Source organism: Mus musculus, chromosome 5 (assembly GCF_000001635.26).
Source record: "Mus musculus strain C57BL/6J chromosome 5, GRCm38.p6 C57BL/6J".
Taxonomy (NCBI): Eukaryota; Metazoa; Chordata; class Mammalia; order Rodentia; family Muridae; genus Mus; species Mus musculus.
This window is the reverse complement of record NC_000071.6, coordinates 5,496,451-5,519,345: the sequence shown is the minus strand read 5'-3', so window position 1 is coordinate 5,519,345 and position 22,895 is coordinate 5,496,451. Positions and strand designations below refer to the sequence as shown.

At 43.1% G+C, this 22,895-nt stretch overlaps 1 protein-coding gene across 8 annotated transcripts; it reads left to right on the top strand.

Annotated features, from left to right (window-relative positions):
* Positions 1-4,369: 4,369 nt before the first annotated feature.
* Cldn12 (claudin 12) lies at positions 4,370-14,331 on the top strand. 8 transcript variants are annotated; one of them, NM_001193660.1, is made up of 5 exons: positions 4,557-4,581; positions 4,970-5,114; positions 6,095-6,184; positions 8,224-8,275; positions 10,892-14,331. In NM_001193660.1, exon 5 carries the CDS (start codon positions 10,921-10,923, stop codon positions 11,653-11,655), a length of 735 nt encoding a protein of 244 aa, NP_001180589.1. In that variant the 5' UTR covers positions 4,557-4,581; positions 4,970-5,114; positions 6,095-6,184; positions 8,224-8,275; positions 10,892-10,920; the 3' UTR covers positions 11,656-14,331. The 8 variants fall into 8 exon arrangements, with proteins under 8 accessions (NP_075028.1, XP_011238976.1, XP_011238975.1 ...); NM_022890.2 differs by lacking the exon at positions 4,970-5,114 and having other exon boundaries at positions 4,370-4,581; NM_001193661.1 differs by lacking the exon at positions 4,970-5,114 and having other exon boundaries at positions 4,497-4,581; positions 6,123-6,184.
* The last annotated feature ends 8,564 nt before the right edge of the window (positions 14,332-22,895 follow it).

Sequence of the window (22,895 nt, the reverse complement as noted above, 5' to 3'; positions counted from 1 at the left end):
AGTGTGTTTTTCTGAAATTGCCAGTGGTTTCCAACCAATGCCTTCATTTTTATTGGTTATCAAACATTATTTTGGGATTATTTCTATATAAAAAGCCTTAAGAAGGCTTCAGTATAATTTTACTGTATTAAACAAAAGGACATAATTGCACAGCTAGAATATACCTTTATTTCTATTTGTATATGGTTTTCTAAAAATTACAGGATATGAAGACTGTTTTAAATCAAGGACAGATGTTGAGTACAAGCCTCTGACTGGGTTTGAAACATGATTGAATAAAGTAGCACAAGCCCCTGGTCAGCTGCATCATGACAGGGAGAACAAAAGTACTATAGAATAATTGACCTCAGCTTCAAAAACAATCTTTCCCAGAAGCGGTACCATTTGGCATCAAGAACAATAGTAAGAACTGTACGATGAATACAGATGGACTTTCCTATAAAACATGAGGCCATAGAAGCTAATCAGTTTCAAAGAACCAGATATGTGCTGTTTCCAAATCTGTAATGCAATCCTACAAAAGTTTAAGGAAAAAGTTTCTCATTTAAAAAATGAAAACCAGTGCAGGTCATGGTTACACTGAACAGTTTGGGAAGCAGGAAGCGGGTACATGCAGAGCTTTCATTGCCTCACTTCTAGACAAACCCTTCTGTGTCATCTGTCCTTCTGAGACTCTCAGAGAGCAGTTATTAAAGGTTAGAAACTTACTGCAGGTTTGGTAGGATAGTTCTGTAACCACAGTGGCAGGAAGGATGAGTTCAAGGTCAACTTGGGCTACATAAAATCCTGAATAAAAAAATGAATGAATGAATGCAGTAGTGCTAAAAAAAAAAAAGGCTAGGACTATCACTTAGTGAGTTATGATATTTAGGACTACCACTTGCTTTGCATGTGGGAGGCCATAAGTTCAGTCCTAAATATCATAACTCATAAAAAGAAAGAAATGAGCTGTCATGCTTCCTGTTACAAACTGTACTATGGATTCCTAACAGGTTTTGAAAATGCATCAGAGTAAAGTTTTCTCTTTGCTTGTGCTGTGTGCTGTGTGCTGTGTGCTGTGTGCTGTGTGTGTGTGTGTGTGTGTGTGTGTGTGTGTGTGTGTGTGTGTGTGTGTTAGTTAACATTTTACACTGCCCAGGAAGCCTTTTGAATTCCTGGACTGAAATGATCCTCCAGCCCTTGTTTTCTTTGTCCATCACAGGAGGAATCAAGATGTTTCCTAATTTAAACAGAGTATAAAGAATATATCCATAGTAATGGCTAACGAAGTGCAACCATTCACACAATAAGTAAGACCTTGTACATAGGAGTACAGTTAATTTGTATTAGCAAATGCTGAAGTTGAAGCAAGAGCAGAAAAGCGCATGGGCTGGTAATTATATACTAAAGTAATGGCAAGTCTGGGCCAAAGATGTGGGTTTGAGAAAATTGGTTGTTCTGCTCCAAGAGAGTAAGTTGACTTTGAGCAGAGCAGGACCTAGCCTGTTGTTAATTACAATGAAGGCTGGAGAGAAGAAAGGGAAAGAAAGGGTTGACACAGAACTCGGGAGGTTAGAAATGGAAATGGTAACACCGACAAATCCATGGAAAAGACGTTTTTTGGAAAAGTGGTAAAAGAAAAAAAGTAGAGAAACTAAGACTCAAAAACCAGATTTTTGGACTCAGCCTGGAAGAGGTTCTTGGAATATGACAGGCAGAATGAGATTTTCTATAGTCAATCACAAGCTTTTCTGAATCTAAATATGTCATGTTTCATGGCAAGGGGTGAGGTAAGGTTTTGGGTGAATTTAAAACTGTTAATCAGGTCCAAAAAAACTGTGGTGTCCTGTATGTCTGGGTGTCCCCAAGAAGTCAAAGGGTTCTTAGTATGGAACAGGAATGGAAGAAAGAGAGGGGGCTGGAGAGATGGCTCAGCAGTTAAGAGCACTGACTGCTCTTCCAGAGGTCCTGCGTTCAAATCCCAGCAACCACATGATGGCTCACAACCATCTGTAATGAGATCTGACACCCTCTTCTGGTGTGTCTGAAGACAACTACAGTGTACTTATATATAATAAATAAATCTTTAAAAAGAAAAAAAGAAAGAGGGGGCTGCACTGCATTTCTCAAAGTAATCTCACAAAGTGCTCAACAAGAAGAACATAGAAAGAAAGTTTGTTCTGGCTTACATTTGAGAGTACAACCCATCACTGTGGCACTGGCATGGGAGGAGAGGAGCCATGAGGCACCTTGTCCACACACAGGAGGCAGAGAAGCTGGGGTCAGAAACAGGACTGGGGTTACAAGACCTGTGTGCTAGAGACCCACTTTCTCCAGTTCTGCTTGGGGGCTGACTGTTTCTTGCCTTAGATAGACTCGTTCACCATCTGAAGCAATATGGCCATCATGAGAAGAGGATAGCAGTGGACAGATAATAGACTTTTCTCCCTTTTTGAGTAAAAGTCCAGTTGTTACTATAGCAACACAAAATGGAAAGTATCATTAGCCAAGTCCTTGTTATATGTGAGGTACTGTTGTGCTTTTCTATGTTTTCCTTCTTATAAGATTTAGATTAATTTAATTTTCATGATTTTCTGGCACAAACACACTGTTCTACAGATGGAGACCATAAAACACAGCGGGTCTTCTTGTCCAAGGTAACAGCAGGGCAGAGTCAAACAAGAATGGGGTGGGATCGTTTACAGTCCTGTCAACTCTGAGAATTGAGTATCCTTTTTTGAGAAATTGCAAGTGAGAAGCTACAGACCATTTAAATGAATAGTATACAAAAAAAAGTGTGTACTTGCTTAGATTCAAAAGTTGTTCCCTAGCCTAGAGGTTCTTTGCAATTGATACCTACTAGGAAAGAGATCAGTTTTATCCAAAAGGACATCAACCACAGGAGCAGTTGGCTACTGCAATCAAGACTCCACGTCTTCTTGATTAGATTTGGTTTGGGACTTTTTGTTTGCTTTATTGAGTTTTGTATGTTTGATAAATAACATGAAGTTGGGTGGGTAGGGAGGTGAGAAAGATCTGAAAGGAGTTGGGGGAGAGGGAAATATAATCAATATTTGTATGAAAAAATTAAATAATAAAAAACTTGTCATCACAGAGGCCTGGGATATGGGAGGCGCCCAAGAATTCTATGGGGGTGACCTTAGCTGTGACAGCAATGGAGATTTGGAATCTGAAGAGCTTACTTCCTGTAGCGAGACAGGAACCCTGGTGGAGTGATAGAGACACCGATCCACACATAAAACTTTCAACCCAAAATTTATCTTGTCTACAAGGAATGCAGGCACAGGTGATGGAGCAAAGACCATCCCATAGGCAAGCAACAATCCCTGACACTATTAATGATACTCTGTTATGTTTGCAGACAGGAGCCTAGCATGGTTGCTCTCTGAGAGACTCCAATCAGAAGCTGACTCAGACAGACGCAGACACCCACAGCCAAACAGTCTCCAGAGCTTGGGGACTCTTACTGGAGAATAGGAGGAAGGATTGCTGTGCCCTGAAGGAGATAGGAACTCCACAGGAAGACCAATGGAGTTAACTAACCTGGACCCTTGGGGCTCTCAGAGTCTGAACCACCAACCAAAGAACAAACACAGGCTGGACCTAGGCCTTCCAGCTCATATGTGGGCCCCAAACAACTGGTGTAGGAGCTACCTCAAAGCTGTTGCCTGTACTTGGGCTACGTACCTGGCTGGGCAGCCTTGTCTGGCCTCAGTGGGAGAGGAAGTGCCTAGCCTCACAGAGAATTGAAGTGCCAGGGTTGGGGGGTCGAGAGGGCTCCCCGACTCAGGAGAGGGGGTTGATGGGGATAGGGGCAGTGTTCAGGATATAAAGTGAATAAGAAAAAAAAAAGATAATTAAAGAAAAGAGTTGTCAACATCGACAGTTTTTGTTTCTCTATTTGTGTGTATGTATATAGTGCGATGGAATCAACTGGAATTCACAGGCATCATTTTTGCTCTTTTTAACTTAAATACTGTGTATGAGTCCTTTGACATATTTATCTGCACAGGATGCACATATCAGAGAAGACGAGAGAGGATAGCTGATGTGTAGAAGAGTCAAATTAGAATACTTAATAATTAGTTTTATGTATGGAATTTTGCTGCAGTAGGGTATCTTTTGCCTATAGTTAACCCCAGAAGTAACAAGCAAAGTGCCCCTTGTAAATTTGTGTGGCTATGGAGTTAGACCTTTTTTTTTTTTTTTTTGCACTTAATGAACAACTTTTGATTGAGTAACCAAACGAATCTCAAATTTGTCCCTCATGCGTGTGATTGAGAGCATTCTAAAGCAAGCCGTAAACCTATCCCTAATAAGGTGCAAGAGGAAACGAGGGAGGCGGGACCCGGAAGAAGGAGGTGGTCTCAGGAATTGGCCCGCGGCCAGCGGCCCGATGGATGCTAGGAACTGTAGTTCCCGGCAGCCAAGGTATTCCCGAGCGGAGCCAGGGGAGAGCCTGACTGGTTCCCTGAAGCCTCCGGGGCGGCTTCGCCAGAACGCACTTCCGCGGCAGCGGAGGGAGACCAAGGAGCCGCGGCTCGGAGTGGGTGAGCGGGATGCCCGAGCCGTGAGGAGCCGGTAGGTGTGGTCAGGGACGCTCCCGTTTCCGAGTCTTTTGCAAGTAGTTGAAGGTGTTGCGTGAAACGGCGAAGCGGCGGCGAGTCGGCATTTGAAAGGTTGCCCACATGGGTGGACGTGGAAAAGTGGCCGAGGAGGTATTTGGTACCGCGTTTACAACGTTTTCGTCCCCTCCGAGGAGTGTGGAGCCGCGTTGCCGGGGCAGCCGAGGGCTGGGGGCGGGCGGGGGTGCGAGCTGCGAGCTGCGAGCTGGCTGCTATTTTGGACCCAGCGGCTGACGGCGCTGGTTGTGTAACGCTGACCTGCTCGCTCTCCCCACGCACCGGGCAGGGGTGGGCGAGCGGCGAGCGTGCGCCCGGGGAGGGCTCACGCCATTGGCTGGGCGCAGCCGCCCCCCCTTTGCCAGGCTCGGCCGCTCGGGGTCTCCTGAGGACGCGGCTCCCACCCGGACGTGCCGATCTGGCTGCTGCTGTCCCTCGACACTGCCCTGCTCTGCGAAGGGGCTAGTCTTCACTGCAGAACTGCTATGCCAGGTGACCTCATGGCAAAGGTTGCCCAGGGGTCCGATTGGGGTCATTGATTGTAAAACGAGCCCTTCTGACTTCGAAGCAACAATCTTGATTGATAACAACTCAAGAATCGTAGATGGGAGGTGGGGAACCTCGATGGAAATCAGCACCCAGGCCACATCCTGCATAATTACTGTAATAGGGCCAGCGATAAACGCCTGGATCCAGGAAGCTGCCAGGCGTTTATGAGTTTTTCACTCATCCTACCTGTTTGAGTTAACTAGTATTCCAACAGGAAGTCACTCCTCTTTAGAGATATGAAAACATACCAAATGGCAGGTTGAGCCAAGGACGATAGATACCACACAACATAAACTAAAAAGGACATACTAGTTGCAAATTTTAGGTTGTACAGAGCAGATTAGTTTTGTCTGGTTTTATGGTAAATACCGTCTTTTAAACATTTTAGAAAACAGTGCATTTCTTTTCATTCCAAGGCAACTGCATGGTGCTTTCTTTCACCGTGCTCCTTATGACACGGTAGGCAGGAACTAGATCTTGAAAAATAAATCTATTAATTTTTTTCTTAGATTTCTAACCCAGTAAAGTGATTTGTGATTTTTAATTTTAGCCTTAATTATCCCGAACTTTCAAATCACAAAATAAGAGTTATTTTCCTTTGAGGCTCATATCTAATAGTGAATATAAGAATAAATTGCCTGTGCTATTTTTTTTGTTGTTGTTGTGTTTTTGTTTTTGCTTTGTCGTGGTGCTGGCGTTTGAACTTTGGGCCTTCTACATGATGGGCAAGCATTGTAGCTGAGCTACACCCCTAACCTTAAACTGCCTTTTTGAAAAACTTATTGCTTGCCTGTTTGGCTGTAGCATTTTATTATTAAGTCTAGACAATTACTGCCCCCCCCCCCCCCCCAGTTATATGTGAGTTAAAATAGAGTTGCGAAGGAAGGACTGTAGTAATTTGGAGCATTTTTCTACTTTGGTAGGTCCAGATTATCTCTGCTTTGTGTGCAGATGTGCTCCTGTTGCATCTGAGTTCACTAAGCTGACTTTGGAGGATCAGGCACAGGGAAAGGGTGAGTATGCCCCTGTCCCTGGTTATATAATGTTTCTGCTGTCTCAGTCAGGAACGCTGCTGTTCTTCTCTTCTTCAGCAAAATAAAAGTGTAGAACCTTTGTGGGTACAGTGATTGATGGTTACAGTTTCCAAGAAGACCCAAATTATAGGTAGAAGGGATAGCCACTGTTAGCATCAAAAATTAATTTAGTGGCCATGAGACATACATTCTTTTGTAGTGATTCCTTGGAATTGTCTCTGAAAAAACTATAATGGTTTTGAGAATTCCAAAAGCTCTTAGCCACTATTTCTGCATCAGCTTTCTTTGAACTCTCTTCAAAGCCAGAAAAAATAATCTTTTGAAAGTATTTTTATTCAAAATGATACCATCGATAACATTGATAGACTAAGTTTTCTTCTCTGAAAGTCACTCTGGAACAGATGACAAATGTGGAGTCACTGTTTTAGAACAGAATATTTGATTTGGTCAGTAACCACACCAAAACAAAAGTTCTGTCATTATTGCTAGAAAAATCTTTCTTTCATTTTACAAAATTGGAGAGACTGTTTGCCAGTAAGTAGCAGAAACAGACACATAATCGAGAATCAGCCTGAGTGTTTCAGAGGCGAGGGTGTGGGGACCTGTCCCAAATGAAATGAATTCAACTTCCACTAAAGCAAATTTATAATTTCCTCTGTACCCTAGCTAGACTCATATGGACCAGCTATGTATTGACTCCTTCAGTCAGTAAGTAATGGAGTACTGTCTGTGTGTCAGTAGGAAACTCAACAAATCAAACACAGGGATCTCTGCCCTGAAATTCACAGTCTGTTGGGAAGGAATATCTAAACAAGGAATTGTAAGCATTTTCACTGCTACCAAAGAAAACGTAAAACCCCGCTGTTCACGTCATGCAGCTGGGGATGGAGGACGGCTGTGACCAGAAAGGGAGGGGTTAGTAGGTCTCCCAGCAACATGACTGGATGTCAGTTAAAGAATATGGTGGGGCTGAGGAAGTCCTTAAGGCTTGGAGAGCTGGCTTAGCAGTTTAGAGCACTTGATGCTCTTTCAGAGGACCTGGTTTGGTTCCCAGCACCCACGTGGTAGCTAACAGCCAACTCCAGTTTCAGCGGATCTGGCATCATCTTCTGACCTCAGACATTGCATGCATGCGATGCATAGACACACATGCACTCACATAAAAATAAGTATTTAAAAATAATAGTTTGGGAGACTATACCATGTGACGTAGCTATTAAATTAAAAAGTGGAAAACCTGGAAAGGTTAAATGGAAAGTTTGGAAAGGTTAAACAGTGTGGTTACATAGACAGCTGTATAAGGTAAGAGTGGCATAGAACGAGGCTGAGCATGGCGGAAGCCAAAGGGTGTGCGCCTCAGGGAGATTGGACGTTTTTAGAGACCTAATTATTCAGGAAGTGGGAAACTATTGTGTGGAAACAAGTGAAGTGACAGATCACAAAAATACTGCTCTGGACACAGAATTCATCAGCATAGCACAAGTGTCTCAAATTTGATCAAGTCTTAATCTGCAAGTCAGCAATATTTTTTAGTTTTAGCACTAAATAGATCATTTCCTATTATTCCCTCTATCACCCTTTGAGACATTATGTCACCAGTGGGATGAGACTTACTATCAAATTATAGATGTATAGAGTTAATAACAGGATAAAAAGTGAAATGACCAAAGGCGGTTACAAGATGCTAAACATGAATTCCAGCACTAGGGTTGAACCTGAATCTTGAGGCCATTAATGTTCTTTTTCTGAAACACAATTCATGGTATCTCTGATGACTCTATAAAACTGTTAGTCCTTGAGAGTTTAATTAAGCATATGCCACCATACCAAGTTCAGAGAAGTGATATAAAATATAACATCAACTTGAAGGAAGGTATAAATACACTTAGCACTGAAGTAAGTGCTTGGTCTGCCCACGTCCATTGATGCTGTCTGGTGTCTGTCAGCTGAGGGCGGCAGGAGAGTAACTAACAAGGCTGGATGTTCTGACTGTGCTTCTCGCTGCCTTTGGGCTGCAGGGATCAGAGGCGCAGACAGGCTGCTTGGAGAAACGCTGATTACCTTGAAATTGTGAGTATTTGTTCCCCATCTCTGGAATCAAGAATGAAATTGTGATTGAGCTGAGAGTTTGAGAGTATTTGCTGATGGAAGCTTGAAGCTTTAAAAGAAACAGGAAAAACCCTTTCCTTACCGCTCTGACTTTACCTAACCCAGGGCAGTAACTTCTTAATAAATGGTTTACTGCCTTATGTCGCTTAATGGAATAACAGTGATCACTTAATACATGGTAATCATACAGTTGGTTAACCGTCAGTATTTTGTATTTGCATGAAACAGCATACTTTTATTAACACACTAGACCAGTGTCCTTTCGGGACATTTTCCACATGCATCGCATGCCACAGATACTTGATGCATGACTGACTCCTTAGTCATAGCTGTTTCTTTGTCTAGCCCACATTTGTGAATACATTGTATGGCCTTGCGGTACACGGCCCACTTCTCATTCATATAATCCTAAAATGATTTGTGTGCCAGGTGCTATGCAAATTGCTCATCATATGTGGGGGAAACGGGTCAAAAAAGAGCTGGAGCTGAGCGGTGGGGCTTGGCATCATTAAGACTTCCAACACAAGTCTTCTCAAACCTGCACCAAGGTGCTGGCTCTGAGCCAAAGTCGTCGTTGCTAAAATTAAGCAAGAAGGGTGGATTTTTTTTCTAATTTGCATGAAAACTAACCTATATTTTTTGCAATTTAATTCTGAAAATTTTCTGGAACAGTTACAACTTTTGATACCGACAGAAGGCAACATAATCAGTAGTAGCTAATACTGTGGGAAAACTTAGAACTACCCGTGGTTAATTTGAAAAACCTAACTTAAGGCCATTTATGGCCAAACTCTACTTTGATAGTATACACTTAATGATGTATTATTTGAATACACAGGCATAGAGTTTTTGTTGGTAACACTATCCCTGGTTTGTGTGGCTGTCTAACACGACACTGTTTCCTACAGAACACTATGTTTGCTTGCTGAAACATGTGCTAGTCTCTTAGCATTTCGCCATGATTATCTTTCTGACCCCGACTTCCCGGGAGTGTTCCTGTACCATCTCAGTAGACAATACTTGATTCTGGAAAAGAGGATGGATTCTGTGAACATCATGATATTGTATTCGTTTAAAAGTCACTCAACTCTACCCCTTCATCTTGCTTTGAATAACAACAAAGTAAATGTACCCCTAAAAGTTGTCTGCTCTGTTGCCTCATGGTGGAAAATAATGTTTAAGTAGTGCTTTGAGGTGCATGGGAAACTGGAGAAAATTAAATCTGAGTCAGATGCTGCTTTACATAGTCATAGATGGGAAGAGCATGCAGCCTTGTAATTTGAGAAGAGAGAAAGGCCGTGTGCTGTTTCTATTACAATGGTAAGGGGTTCTGAAGGGGTTCTACTTCAGAATCTGCGTGTATCTTATGCTAACGTTAATAGCTTTATAAATACCAAGTCTTGGAGATTTCCCTGAAAAGCACTTGAGTCTAATTAAATCATCCAGAAGATAGGTAAGAAGAAATTCCAGGACCTTTTATTCTCTTCTGATCGACTGGAGATGGGCCCATTTCATTTCTAATAACTTCCTGGTGTGCCAGAAAGTAGCGAGACGAGTTTGCTTTTTCTCAAGTAGCATTTGCTCAGTAAATGCTGCTTAAGCCACTGTAGTGTGCCAGGTACTAAGCTCTGGTCAAGCAGAAAAGGCAGCCGCTCGTGCTCACACCCAGCGTTCCCTTTACACAGTGCTTCAGGCGTGTTCTAAGCACGTGCCATTGCATTAACTCATTGGATGCATGAGAAAAAAGCCCTGTGAGGTAGGCTCTACTTTCTTACCCAGTTTGCAGATGAGGAGTGAAGGCACAGGGAATGTCTGTCTGTCAGCCAGGTCACGAGGCAGCTCTGAACGTCCGTCCTGCTGTCCTGCCATGCTTCTCCAGACAGCTTACTCACCTGCTGCTTGGGGCTCACTTTGCATTTGTTAGAGCACTTATGCTGAGGCTGAGGTCGTAGAGCCTGTAGCTGTTAGATATTGAGTGTCCTAGCCCTTGCTTGCTACAGTTTGAATAATTTGTGATTTATTTTTTTCATTGAAAACCTGATATGCAAAGTGGCCCGTGTATGTATGCTGAGTGAATATTGACAACCACTTTTAAATTTTAGGTGTGATGTTACTCTCTTTAATTATGAAGAAAAATAACAATGGCTGAAGATTTTAGTTGCTGTGTGACAAAGAGATGACAAAGCACATGTGTGCACTTGATCTGGGACATATGTGTTAATAATGTACATTCATATTGTACAGACAGGAGACTGGAGTTTCCATCTCCTTCCTTCCTTCCTTCCCTCCCTCCCTCCCTCCCTCCCTCCCTCCCTCCCTCCCTCCCTCCCCCACCTTTCTTTCTTTCTGATAGGATGGGTAGGTGGTTGGCAGGGTCTAGTCTAGAACTCAATTTAGAGACCAGGCTGCCCTCAGACATGCTGCAGTCCTGGTGCCTTAGCCACAGAAGTGCTAGGATTGCACTAGCTAGCTCCCTCCTGCACTAGCATTTCATCTCTAAATGTGCTGCCAGTTGGTGGCAACTCTAGCTGTGCTCTCCCATGGTGCCTGATTTGCCCTGTGTGTGTCATCCCCCAGACTGACCATACAGCTCAAGCCCTCCTGCCATGGGCTGCCGAGATGTCCACGCAGCCACCGTCCTGTCCTTCCTGTGTGGTATTGCCTCTGTCGCAGGCCTCTTTGCGGGGACTCTGCTTCCTAACTGGAGGAAACTGCGGCTGATCACATTCAACAGAAACGAGAAGAACCTGACGATTTACACGGGCCTGTGGGTGAAGTGTGCCCGGTATGATGGAAGCAGTGACTGCCTGATGTACGACCGTACGTGGTACCTGTCGGTTGACCAGCTGGACCTGCGTGTCCTCCAGTTTGCCCTGCCTCTCAGCATCGTGATCGCAATGGGTGCCTTGCTACTCTGCCTGATTGGAATGTGTAACACGGCCTTCAATTCTTCCGTGCCTAACATCAAACTGGCCAAGTGTCTGGTCAATAGTGCAGGCTGCCACCTGGTGGCCGGACTCCTGTTTTTTCTGGCAGGTACCGTGAGCCTCTCTCCGTCCATCTGGGCCATCTTTTATAACAGCCATCTCAACAGGAAGTTTGAGCCGGTCTTTACCTTTGACTATGCAGTATTTGTCACTATTGCTAGCTCAGGGGGTCTGTTTATGACTGCTCTCCTGCTGTTCGTTTGGTATTGTGCATGCAAGTCTTTGTCCTCTCCTTTCTGGCAACCGCTGTACTCTCACGCTCCCGGGATGCACACTTACTCACAGCCCTATTCATCACGGTCCCGCCTCTCTGCCATTGAAATCGACATTCCAGTAGTCTCACACAGCACTTAACAGAGATACAATTAACTGTTCAAAGGATGTCTTGTAGCCTCACAGCCCCCTGCATAATGAGCCTTTTTGGACCTGTGTACATTTTTCCTATGTTCCTTATCAGTCAGTGGAGCCAAATTTGTATATCTTGGTAGAATGAAATGCTGCTAGATTTTATGAGGTACATATTACATTCTTCTAAATGTGAACCATTCCTTTTATCTTGCTTCTGAGACTAGAAGGGTCTCTAGCCTCCTTGTTGATGTCTGATCAATAGCTTATGTGAAAGGACCCATGATAACACTGGAGGCAGTGAAGACAGCATATTGAACAATGCTGTTTGATCTTCACCCGTATTTCAGATTGTGCATTGACTCCGATGATTGAAAGGTGGAAGGGGCAGTTTCAAACTTAAGACGTTTCAGTCGGATGAGGCTAGGAGTTTGTCTGTCTCCAGAACTCTTCCAGCTTGAAGGTATAATTTCATTCTCTCTGGGGACTAATTGAATAGGCATCAGTATACTGAAGATTGCTATCTTCTACCTCATTCCAGGGAAAAGTAAAACGCATTTTACATGACAGAGTAAAGCTAATATTTAAGCATGGTTAACATTTGGCTTCTTCATTGGTTTCAGATGGGGTCTTGCTGTGTAGCTCTGGCTGGCCTAGAGATCACTGCAGACCAGTGTGTACTCAGACTTTCTACCCGCTTGCCTCCTGAGCACTAACTACAAGGCACACCCAATTACACTAACAATGCGTCAGGAGACAGTCAGTATGTTGCTTCATTTGAAGCAAGAATCCCTTTCCAGATCCCCTTATCAGGTAGTGCTCATGCGCTGGCCAAGCTCTTAGTGCCTAGGACAAAATTGTTTTTCAGGGCGCGGGAGTCTGTTCTTTAGTGTCAGCGCCAAAGATTCATTTGGTGGCTACTATTTGAGTAGTGGCTTTAGTCTGTTCAGTTCCTGCTTCAGAACTGATTTCTTGCTTCTGACACTGCTTAACGTTTGAGTAAGTACTTCAGAGGATACACAAATAGGAGAAATAGCCATGTCTATGTAGGAATGTTGATCTAATTCACCTGATAACCAGTGGGAAGTCTGACATTATGGTAGCTGGTAAGCTTGTCAAGCATTGACCCAGGAGTGTATTTCATCTGAAAGATGTCTTTGTGACACAGACAGCCTGTGGTCCACCACCAGCAATAGCCTGGACGCTGGAAATTCCCTTTAATCAGGTCTCCTCCCATAGCCGTAATAATGGTCTCAGATCATGAGAATGGTAAGATAGGAGAGAGATTAAATTATACCTATTCTACCTCTGAAGCTAAGATGATAAATTAAAGAGGGGCAAATTTTAAAAATATCTCTTCTGATGTGATATCAAATGGATAAAACCATGTTAGTACTAACATGACATTGAGGGGTGTTGGGTCTTAGCTTAGGGATTTGAGCTGCTCATTTAGATAATGTCCACGTACTAGCATTGTTTGTAAGGACTGTAGTACATTGTGCTTATAGATTTTTACAAGCAGCTGATTTTATGATAACAGTTTCTGATGCCTCTTTTGCAAATCTGAGTCTTTCTGTAGAGATATGTAGTACTTTTCCCTAAGTCCAACACTACTGTATGTAGGCCAACACTACTGTATGTAGGCAAGTTAATCCAATTGTATAATTTTAAAACGCCGTCAATACAAAGCATGCACATCTATGGTTTTTTAAAATTACAACTTCTAGCCTTTTCCACCTCTGGTTCTTCTCACTCATAAATGGAGCTGAGTGTTGGTCATTCCAAGACAGTGGCAGCTCGAATTCTGAGACTAATAATAGTGTTTTCCCTTTGTTAATTAATCTTAGTTCTTCTCTCACTAAACTGTTTCCAGATGGAATTCTACCATGCCTTGGTGTTAGTATACAGAGATAAAAGTAGGGCCAGGTGTAGTGGCTTTTGACTTTAATACCAGCACTCAGGAGGCAGTGACAGGTGCATTTCTGGAAATTCTGGTCTCCATAGCAAGTTCCAGGCCAGTCAGAGCTACACAGTGAGAACCTGTCTTTAAAAACAATTAGAAAAAGTGGACTCAGCAATGAGAATACTAGACAGTTTTCAGCTCACAGGATTGTAACTACAAACATTTAAGCTTTCTTATGAGAATCTTTCGGCATTATCATCTATAGCCTCAAATTACTGTTATGAATTCACTCAGGAAGAGAAACAGCTGTTTCTGTATTATCTTTTTAGTGTTCCAGATTGGGCATAAATAGCTGTTTTTTAAAGCCATCAAAGGAAAGCACGTATTTACAATGCTTTTGAGTCACTGGGGCTGTTATTGAGATGGGGTGGATAACTTCTTTTGTTGCTAAAAAGCTGTTGATTTTAAAGGCCTTCTAAGGAGCCAGTTAGGCAAAGAACCTTGAATGTGAGACGGTGCATAGAATTTCTGTTACCCAGCTTTGGGAGAAGAATAAACCTGAGATTCTGAGTTCACTCTGCTTGTACATACGCCCTATGACGGATAGTGTGTGCTGTAAACCACAAGGTAGAATCCTCAGTGGGTGTGCTGTGCTGCCTCATGTTTATTAAAAGATGTATTTTTACAAGTTTGTCTCTGTCCTTTTCTCAGCTCTAAGGTTAAATATTTTGGAAAACATTTGTCATGTGTATGTCAACGAAAATAAAGCACTCCTAAAGACCATGGCTGCGTGCCCTGGTCTCCGCGGAGACACGAACGACACGGACACCAAGTCGGGTTCACGCAGCAACTTCTTTACTTGTGGCTTTTTTTCCTACAGCTCTCTTCCCCAGCAGCTTCTTCTTCTACTCCTTCTTGCAGCTTTTCTTACACTACCTCACTTATAGCAGCTTCTCTTACAACAGCTCGCTTCAACTCAGGGCAAGGGCTAAACAACAACCAAACTCCTATACTCACACCAACTGACCTCATCTAGCTCCACCCCACCTCATCCAATCAGAATTCACACGCTCCAGGCACGAGCTCAGGTCAATCACCAATAGGCTGACAGGTCCTGGTCACGAGGAACAGTCCGGCCTGGCAGGCAGCCCACGCATGCATCCTCACTGCGCATGCTCGGGCAAGGCAGTAAACATCATGGCCCATGCGGCTGCACCCGCTTCCCGCAGCTGGGGAGCTAGGGCTCCTGCAGAACAAGGCGTCATTCCTCTAGATGGGTCACACCCCCTAGTCAGTGGGCTTTTTACCAGTCCACAGAAGAGCCCTCAGTAAAGTCGTTGGCCAAATTTTCTTTATCAGTGAACTTTTGTGGGTAGACTAGTGATTGGGAATTTGAAATCTGTAGGTAGTGGCAACTTCCCTTATTCAAAGCTAGAGGTTTACAGGAAACTGCTACCACTTTGCAAAGCCAGTGATGAACCTTTAGTTTGGAATTACAGCCATTGCAGAGATGAGCTTCCCCACTGAAACTCATGGGTTTATGATGCACTTTTAGGTGGCACAACCATATGTTGCACCAAAGATCAGAAGCAGCTTCAAATTGAGCATCCCAGCCAGCGACACTAAAGTGTACTAATCCAGAGACTGCGTTCAGCTCTTCAGCTTTGTTGAAGGTGATCAAATGCTAGACATTTTATGCTAACCAGATCACAAAAGTCTGGGCTTTAGCCAGAAATGAAAATACACATCATTTGCATTCACTATCTGAAGTGTGCATAAGGCAATTTCAGGATTGGGGCCAGACAGCACACTTGCTATAAGAAAGAAAATGCTCTGAGAGCCATGGAGGTGGAGTACACAGCAGTGAACTCAAGGAACTCCCACTAGCCAAACCTGAAACACTGAGCATAGCAATGAATGACAGTAATGGGCTTGCAGTTCATTGAGTAAGGTAAGCTGTGTGACCATACTGATAGAAATGACAGCAAGTCACTTACAAAAGTAAAAAAAAAAAAAATCTGATAAATCAAGATAGGCCACTAGCATCTTTAAATGGGGTTTTCTCTTCCCATGTGTTCTTTTTTATTTTTCTGTATATGAATATCTTGCCTGTCACCACTTGCGTGCCTGGCTGGAGTCTTCAGAAGCTTGGAGAAGGCATCAGATCCTTTGGCACTGGAGTTACAGACGGTTACGAGCTGACACATGGGTGTTGGGAATCTAGCCAAGGTCCTCTGGGAAAACAGTGTTCTTAACTGCTCAACCACTATCCAGCCCCTGCCCTACTCTTTTTTTTTTTTTTTCCTCTTTTGTCTGCATTTATAGTAAATAATCTTGTGAAGTGGAAAGACCAGAAGCCTGTCACAGACCTGGCAGCCCTCCTCTCGGATAAGCAGGTATCTGGAAGGCTCACCTTGTCCTTTGTTGGCCGTGACTGTGCAAACCAGGCTGATCGCAAACTCTCAGAGACCTGCCTCCCTCTGTCCTTCTAGGTGTGATTAAGGGTGCCAGGGCACCAGGCTTCTGGGTGCAGCTTTAAGACCCCAGTGGTAACAGTGGCCAAGTGGTGGTCCCTGAGAATCAACTGTGCCTTGCTTCCCAGGGCACTGAGGAGTGACATATTAGTAGCTTCAAATCGGCTATAGTAGGAGCATTTGTGCCACCACAATTGCCAAATGCTGCAAGTGCCCGCTTGTCTTTCCACTGACAGCTGGTTACTGGGAATTTGCTAGCATACTGCTGCCCAGAAGAGAATAAATTGCTGAGTTTGAGATGATTAAGGAAATTAGGAATCATAGCCAAAGTTGGGAGTTTAACGCTTTGTTAACTGATGAAGGGACCCCCAGAAAAGCCTCTTAACAGGTGTTGCTTTCTCCACTCCTGGTCTAGCTCCATCCATACTAAGGACTGACTCATCCTGTACACAAGCATCAGAGATATCTAAGAAAATGTCCCAGCCTCTGCTACTCAACCATGATTGTGGTCAATTATGCTATTCAGTTACTGGAGCGATAAGCAATTCCTATCTTTCAAACACATTTCTAATATAACCACCTGTATCTGGGGTCCCTCGTTTAAGAAAGTACCATGGTGGACTGCAGAGATGGCTCAGCAGTTAAGAGTAACAATTGCTCCATCTATAATGGGATCTGATGCCTTCTTCTGGTCTTCTGGTCTGAAGAAGAGCAATGGTGTAGTCATATACAATAAATAAATATTTAAAAAAGAAAGAAAAAAGAAAAGAAAGAAAAGGAAGGAAGGAAGAGAAAGAAAGGAAGGAAGGAAGGAAGGAAGGAAGGAAAAAAGAAAAGAAAAGAAAAGAAAAGAAAAGAAAGAGAATGAATGAACCATGGCTGTTTCGTCATCCAGAAGAGGGAAATGACTTCTTCTTAAACGCGTTAGCAGTTGAGGTAGCAAGCTTTCCTCTGGTAAAACATACAATAAAAGCTTGTGGCAGCTGTGAGCAAAGGATTCAGAGGAGGAAGCTGAGACGTTGTGATTTAGTAGGGAACCTTTAATGATTGTTTTCCTAACATCAAATCAGATGGCTTCACTTGTCCAGAGAGGACACAGAGCCCCTTGACAGGAGAGTAGGACAGTGGGAGAACCATAGTGCCCATGGTAGTAAGCGGGCTGGGACAAAGAACAGAGCAGAAGTCAGGAATTCTGAACACTGTGGGAAGGGCAAGTATCTGTAGCCCAGCACAAAGGAAATCTGTATCCAAAAAAGAAGGATAGATGCAAATTCCGTTTATTTCAAGAAAAAAAGCAAGTGTTAAGAGTCAAGAAATGAAAATTTAAAGTTATTTTCAATTCAAATGTTGAGGAACAAAGTTCTGCCCTTGTTTGTTTTTTGTTGTTTATTTGTTTGTTTGTTTTTGTAAAATCTCCTCTGTTATCGGTTACATGTCAAGAGTCTGGCAGCCTGTGTTTCCACTCTGAAATATTTGTTTTGGTTTTGACAGATGCCTCTGAAATCTATGTTCCAAGCAAAGGCACTCAGACTGCCAAAGAATTTAGCAATGAATGACACAGCATGAATAACGCCAATGCCAAATACAAACTACTACACACTTCCCTAACTCTACTGGAACTGTCTTTGGGGGCTTTCTGAACATTGTGCAATCACAGTTTAAGGACTCTTAGGTTATCTATATTTCCTAGCTATTGTGAATAGAGCAGCAATGAGCATGGCCAAGCCAGCATCTCTGAGAAACATTTAAATGTTCAACATCTTAGTCATCAGGGAAATGCAAATTATTGCAACAGCGATTTTTAATATAAATGTATTCAGTAAATTAATACAGTGGCTGTTTTTACTTTTTTATAGCTAATTCCCCAATAACAACAAAGCGATACCAAGATTTAATCGAGCTTTACTGAAATACCAAGGCAGTCATTGATCCACCTCAGCCCTCTATGCTAATCTGGCTACCTTCCAGACAAAATTCCCATAACACTTGCATTTAGGATCTTCCATGCTCCAGCTGAACTGTCATGTCTCCTGTCTCCTCCCTCCTTGTGGCTCAATCTATTTTACAGTTCTCTCTTTCCCTCCCCTGGCTGGTGAAAGTCCCTCCTTCTGCTCAGCCATTGGGTGAATACCTTTCTTGACAAAGCAGAGAATAGATGGTAAGCATTGTCTACACGAACTTGAGACAGGAGATTCTTGACATAAGCATTACAGTGCCGTGTCCGGAATGGAACAAGATAAGGAGGAAGAGAAAGCAAAATTTGAATAATACAAGTATAATCTTTACATAGCACACAAAACATTATGCCTACAAATCAAAACTACTTGAAGATTACATCTTAACACTCATCAGTCTGGGCATGGTGGCGCACGCCTTTAATCCCGGCTCTTGGGAGGCAGAGGCAGGCAGATTTCTGAGTTCAAGGCCATCCTGGTCTACAGAGTGAGTTCCAGGACAGCCAGGGCTACACAGAGAAACCCTGTCTCGAAAAACCAAAAAAAAAAAAAAAAAAAAAAAAAAAAAAAACCACAAACAAACCAAACAAAATGGCACCCATCAGAATGGCTAGAATCAGGGACAAGTCATACTGCCAAGGATAAGGGGAAACACTTCTCCCTTGCTGGTGGAAGTACAAATTTGTACAGCCACTATGGAAATCAGTACAGCAGTTCCTCTGAAAGATGAGAATTGACATACCTCAAGATCCAGCTATACTACTCTTAGACATATACCCAAAGGATGCTTCATCCTGCCACAGAGACACTTGCTCAACTATGTTCATTGCTGCTCTTTTATAAAAGCCAGAAATTGGAAACAACCTAGATGTCCCTCAACAAGTGAATGAATAAAGAAAATGTACATTTACACAATGGAGTTTTGGTCAGCTACTTAAAAAATGAAATAATGGAAGTCACAGGTAATTAGAACTAGGAAAAAAAAAAGTCATCCCTAGTGAGGAGGTAGCCGAGACCCAGAAGGACAACTATGGCATTTGTTTGTATGTGGATATAGTTGTTATGTCAGTGCTCACCAAGTTTGTAGAACGACAGAAATAGGTTAGAGTAAGGGACTTGGGGGTTAGGGGGAGAAGATCGCCCTAGGAAAGGTTAAAAGAATAGAAAGTTATGGATGGATGGGAGGGGGTGGACTGGGACAGGAGAATCAAATGAAGTGTGAGAGAGGAGGGGATACAGGGAGAGACTGCTAAAATTAAGGGCCATTTGAGGGGTAGTGTCTTAGTCAGGGTTTCTATTCCTGCACAAACATCATGACCAAGAAGCAAGTTGGAGAGGAAAGGGTTTATTCGGCTTACACTTCTATACTGCTGTTGTTCATCACCAAGTCAGGACTGGAACTCAAGCAGGTCAGGAAGCAGGAGCTGATGCAGAGGCCATGGAGGGATGTTCTTTACTGGCTTGCCTCCCCTGGCTTGCCCAGCCTGCTCTCTTATAGAACCCAAGACTACCAGCCCAGAGATGGCACCACCCACAAGGGGCCTTTCCCCCTTGATCACTAATTGAGAAAATGCCTTACAGCTGGATCTCATGGAGGCATTTCCTCAACTGAAGCTCCTTTCTCTGTGGTAACTCCAGCTGTGTCAAGTTGACACAAAAATAGCCAGTACAGGTAGTATAGAAATCTAATGGAGTAGAGCTTCCTAAAATATATACTCAAATATGAAGGTGATCTAAGCAAAATCACCAAATAATGGGAGACAGAGCCCCAACTGACCATCTCTTGTCACCAAGTGAAGTTTCCATTACCAGGATTGGGTTACGTCATTGCGTTGTTGGTCAAAGGGGTCTGATGGAAACCCCCAAACAACGGAGGGTATTACCAGTCTATGGGTTACTCTCCACTGATGGCAAGGCGCCATTACTGATGCCAGCCTATGGGTTACTCTCCACAAACTGATGGCAAGGCGCCATTACTGATGCCAGCCTACGGGTTACTCTCCACAAACTGATGGCAAGGCGCCATTACTGATGCCAGTCTACGGGTTACTCTCCACAAACTGATGGCAAGGCGCCATTACTGATGCCAGCCTATGGGTTACTCTCCACAAACTGATGGCAAGGCGCCATTACTGATGCCAGTCTATGGGTTACTCTCCACAAACTGATGGCAAGGCGCCATTACTGATGCCAGTCTATGGGTTACTCTCCACAAACTGATGGCAAGGCGCCATTACTGATGCCAACACACAACTCAGTGATCATGGAGAAGTTAACCTTTTGTATACATAGAGCCTTCACTCATAAGCATCACTGTTACAAGAAGAAATACTGCACTCTACTACCAAAGGAGAATCATAAACACCAGCCCAGCCACAAACACTTAGATCTACAGTGCTGTCCTGTCTGCAAGATATCCTAGTATAATGGTGGCACAAACTTTCTGGGAGTGATCACCCAATATCTGGTTTGAATTAAGGTCCACTTCACAAGATGGAACTCAAACCCAACATTGCTTGGGTGACCAAAAACCTGAGACTAAATAGCCCAGGGACCTAGGGTAAATCCAAATACTACTATTTAAAAAATAGCAATTAAATGACTCCTAATAAATTAATACCTTGCTTAGCCATCATTAGAGAAGTTTCTTCAAATCTCTCAGGGATCAGGGAACCTCCCAGAAGAGGAAGCAGAAAGTGTAAGAGCCAGAAGGGATGGAAGATACCCAGGAAACAAGGCCCTCTAAATCATCATGATCAATGCACTTTTGAACACACAGAGCCTGAGACAGTATGCCAGTGGCTTGCATGGCTTTGGACCAGATGGGGCCCTAAGCTTAAAGAAGTGGACACATGCCCCCAATCCCTAGCCCAGGAGCCATCTTCAATAGATAACAACTTACAAATGAAAACTTGTTTCTTTCAAGGGTAGGCTGCGTTCCCTGCTGTAAATGGCCAATAGAAAATGAACTCAGTCACATCTCTGGAGGTTCCTTGTCTCATAATGTCATGTGAAGGCTTTTCCGTTATTTATCCTACAATGTAAATATTTAGATTCTCTCCTTTTACCCTTCAGGTCCTTTGACTATATATTATGGCTTCCAGTTTAGTGTTTTTATGGAATTCCTGAGTGTTTGAGTGAGAGGGTCTCTCTTCTTGTGCCTTCTCTTGGGTTCTTTTTTCTAATGTTATTTGTCTTGTCCAGTTCTGATGTGTTGGTTTTGTTCTATCTTATATTTTATTATTATCCAATAAAAAGAAAGAAATAATCACACACACAGAGAGAGAGAGAGAGAGAGAGAGAACAAACAGGGAAGGAGGGAGGGGTTGTAGGAGTGTATATACAGTACACATGTATGTATGAAGTTATCAAAAAACTTTAGAAAGTTAAAAAAAAAACCTGTATAGTCACAGACTCCAACCCTTCTAAGGGCCCTTGTTGCAATCTTGTATGATTACTGTCCTAAATTTTTTATTTCTGAAGAGGTCATGAAACTTTCATTTTGACCAGGAATGCACAAATTATGGTAGACTATTATGTAAAGCGATTCTGGGGAAGGCAACATATAAGCTTTCAACAGGCAGACTTGGGACTCTGCCACACCTTCTTCATTCATGCTGTGCAATTCAAGGGTACTTATCCCACGCAAACCGGACTCTCCTCTGCAGCCATACAATCCCAGATCCTCCTGGCATAATATATGATGTCATGGTTAGACATCATGGAGATGCAGAAAAGACATGTGGTAGAGTGAATCTTAATTATGCTTATTACTAATAAAAGCAAGTCTGTGTATTAGGCCCCACTGATGTTCATGCTGGTCACAAAATGCATACCTTTAGAGAAATAGATCTCTGTTTTACAGGGAGCTATGGACTTAGATGGTCAGTATTATCACAAGGATCTCCATAGCTTCTAATGGCCATGATATCAGCTGTAATGGAGATGAAGAAAGCTAATGGTCCTTTTAATATTAGCTACCTCTTGCAATGCAGTCATACCATTAATGATTCATTTAGACAAGCGTGGAAATAAGAAAGTGCATAGAATAAATATGAGATTCGACATATCTGTTTATGTATCTTTTCTTTTTCTGGTTGTGCCTAAGATTTCCCCACTGTTCCCACTATCAAAGCTGCAGCTTCTCATGAGGCCGCTTCTCATTTTAAACCTGCCTCCAGATGTTTGTAGCCAAAGACATATCGCTCATTGCCCATCACTGTCAGAGAATGATGTTGAAGCACCAACTTGCCAAAGAGAAACTGACTTATGGTTTTTATTGCTGCAGTGAAGTGTCATGACCAAAAAGCAAGTTGGGGAAGAAAAGGTTCATGTGGCTTATGCTTCCACACCACAGTTTATCATCAAAAGAAGTCTGGACAAGAACTCAAGCAGGGCAGGAACCTGGAGACAGGAGCTGATGCAGAGGCCATGGAAGAGTGCTGCTTTCTGGCTTGCTCATCATGGCTCACTCAGTCTGCTTTCTTAGAGATCATAGGACACCAGACCAGGGATGGCACCACCCACAATAGCCTGGGACCTCTTCCATCAATCATTGATTAAGAAAATGCCTATATTTCTGCTGTATCTTATGGAGGTATTCTCTTAACTGAGGTTCTTTAGCTAGGTTAACATTGACATAAAACCAGCCAGAACAGAAACCAAATCTTCAGTCCCACCCGAATCAGCTGTGTAGTTCCCACAGGAGAAAAGGGCAGGGGCTAGTACAAACCCTAACATTCCATGGGACTGAGATCATGTACCTCAAGCCAATACATGAGATTGTGCCTAAATAGCCCATGTTCACTGTCCCGTGGCAGTTAATGTGGTCAACACAGACACTGAATTAGCAAATCCTGAGCCACTGCACCCAGAGGATGCCTGGGAACCTCGAGCTACATTTTAATCAATTGGTCA

Excerpts from the sequence above, each read along its gene's own strand:
- Cldn12 (NM_022890.2), top strand. The coding sequence starts at position 10,921 with ATGGGCTGCCGAGATGTCCACGCAGCCACCGTCCTGTCCTTCCTGTGT.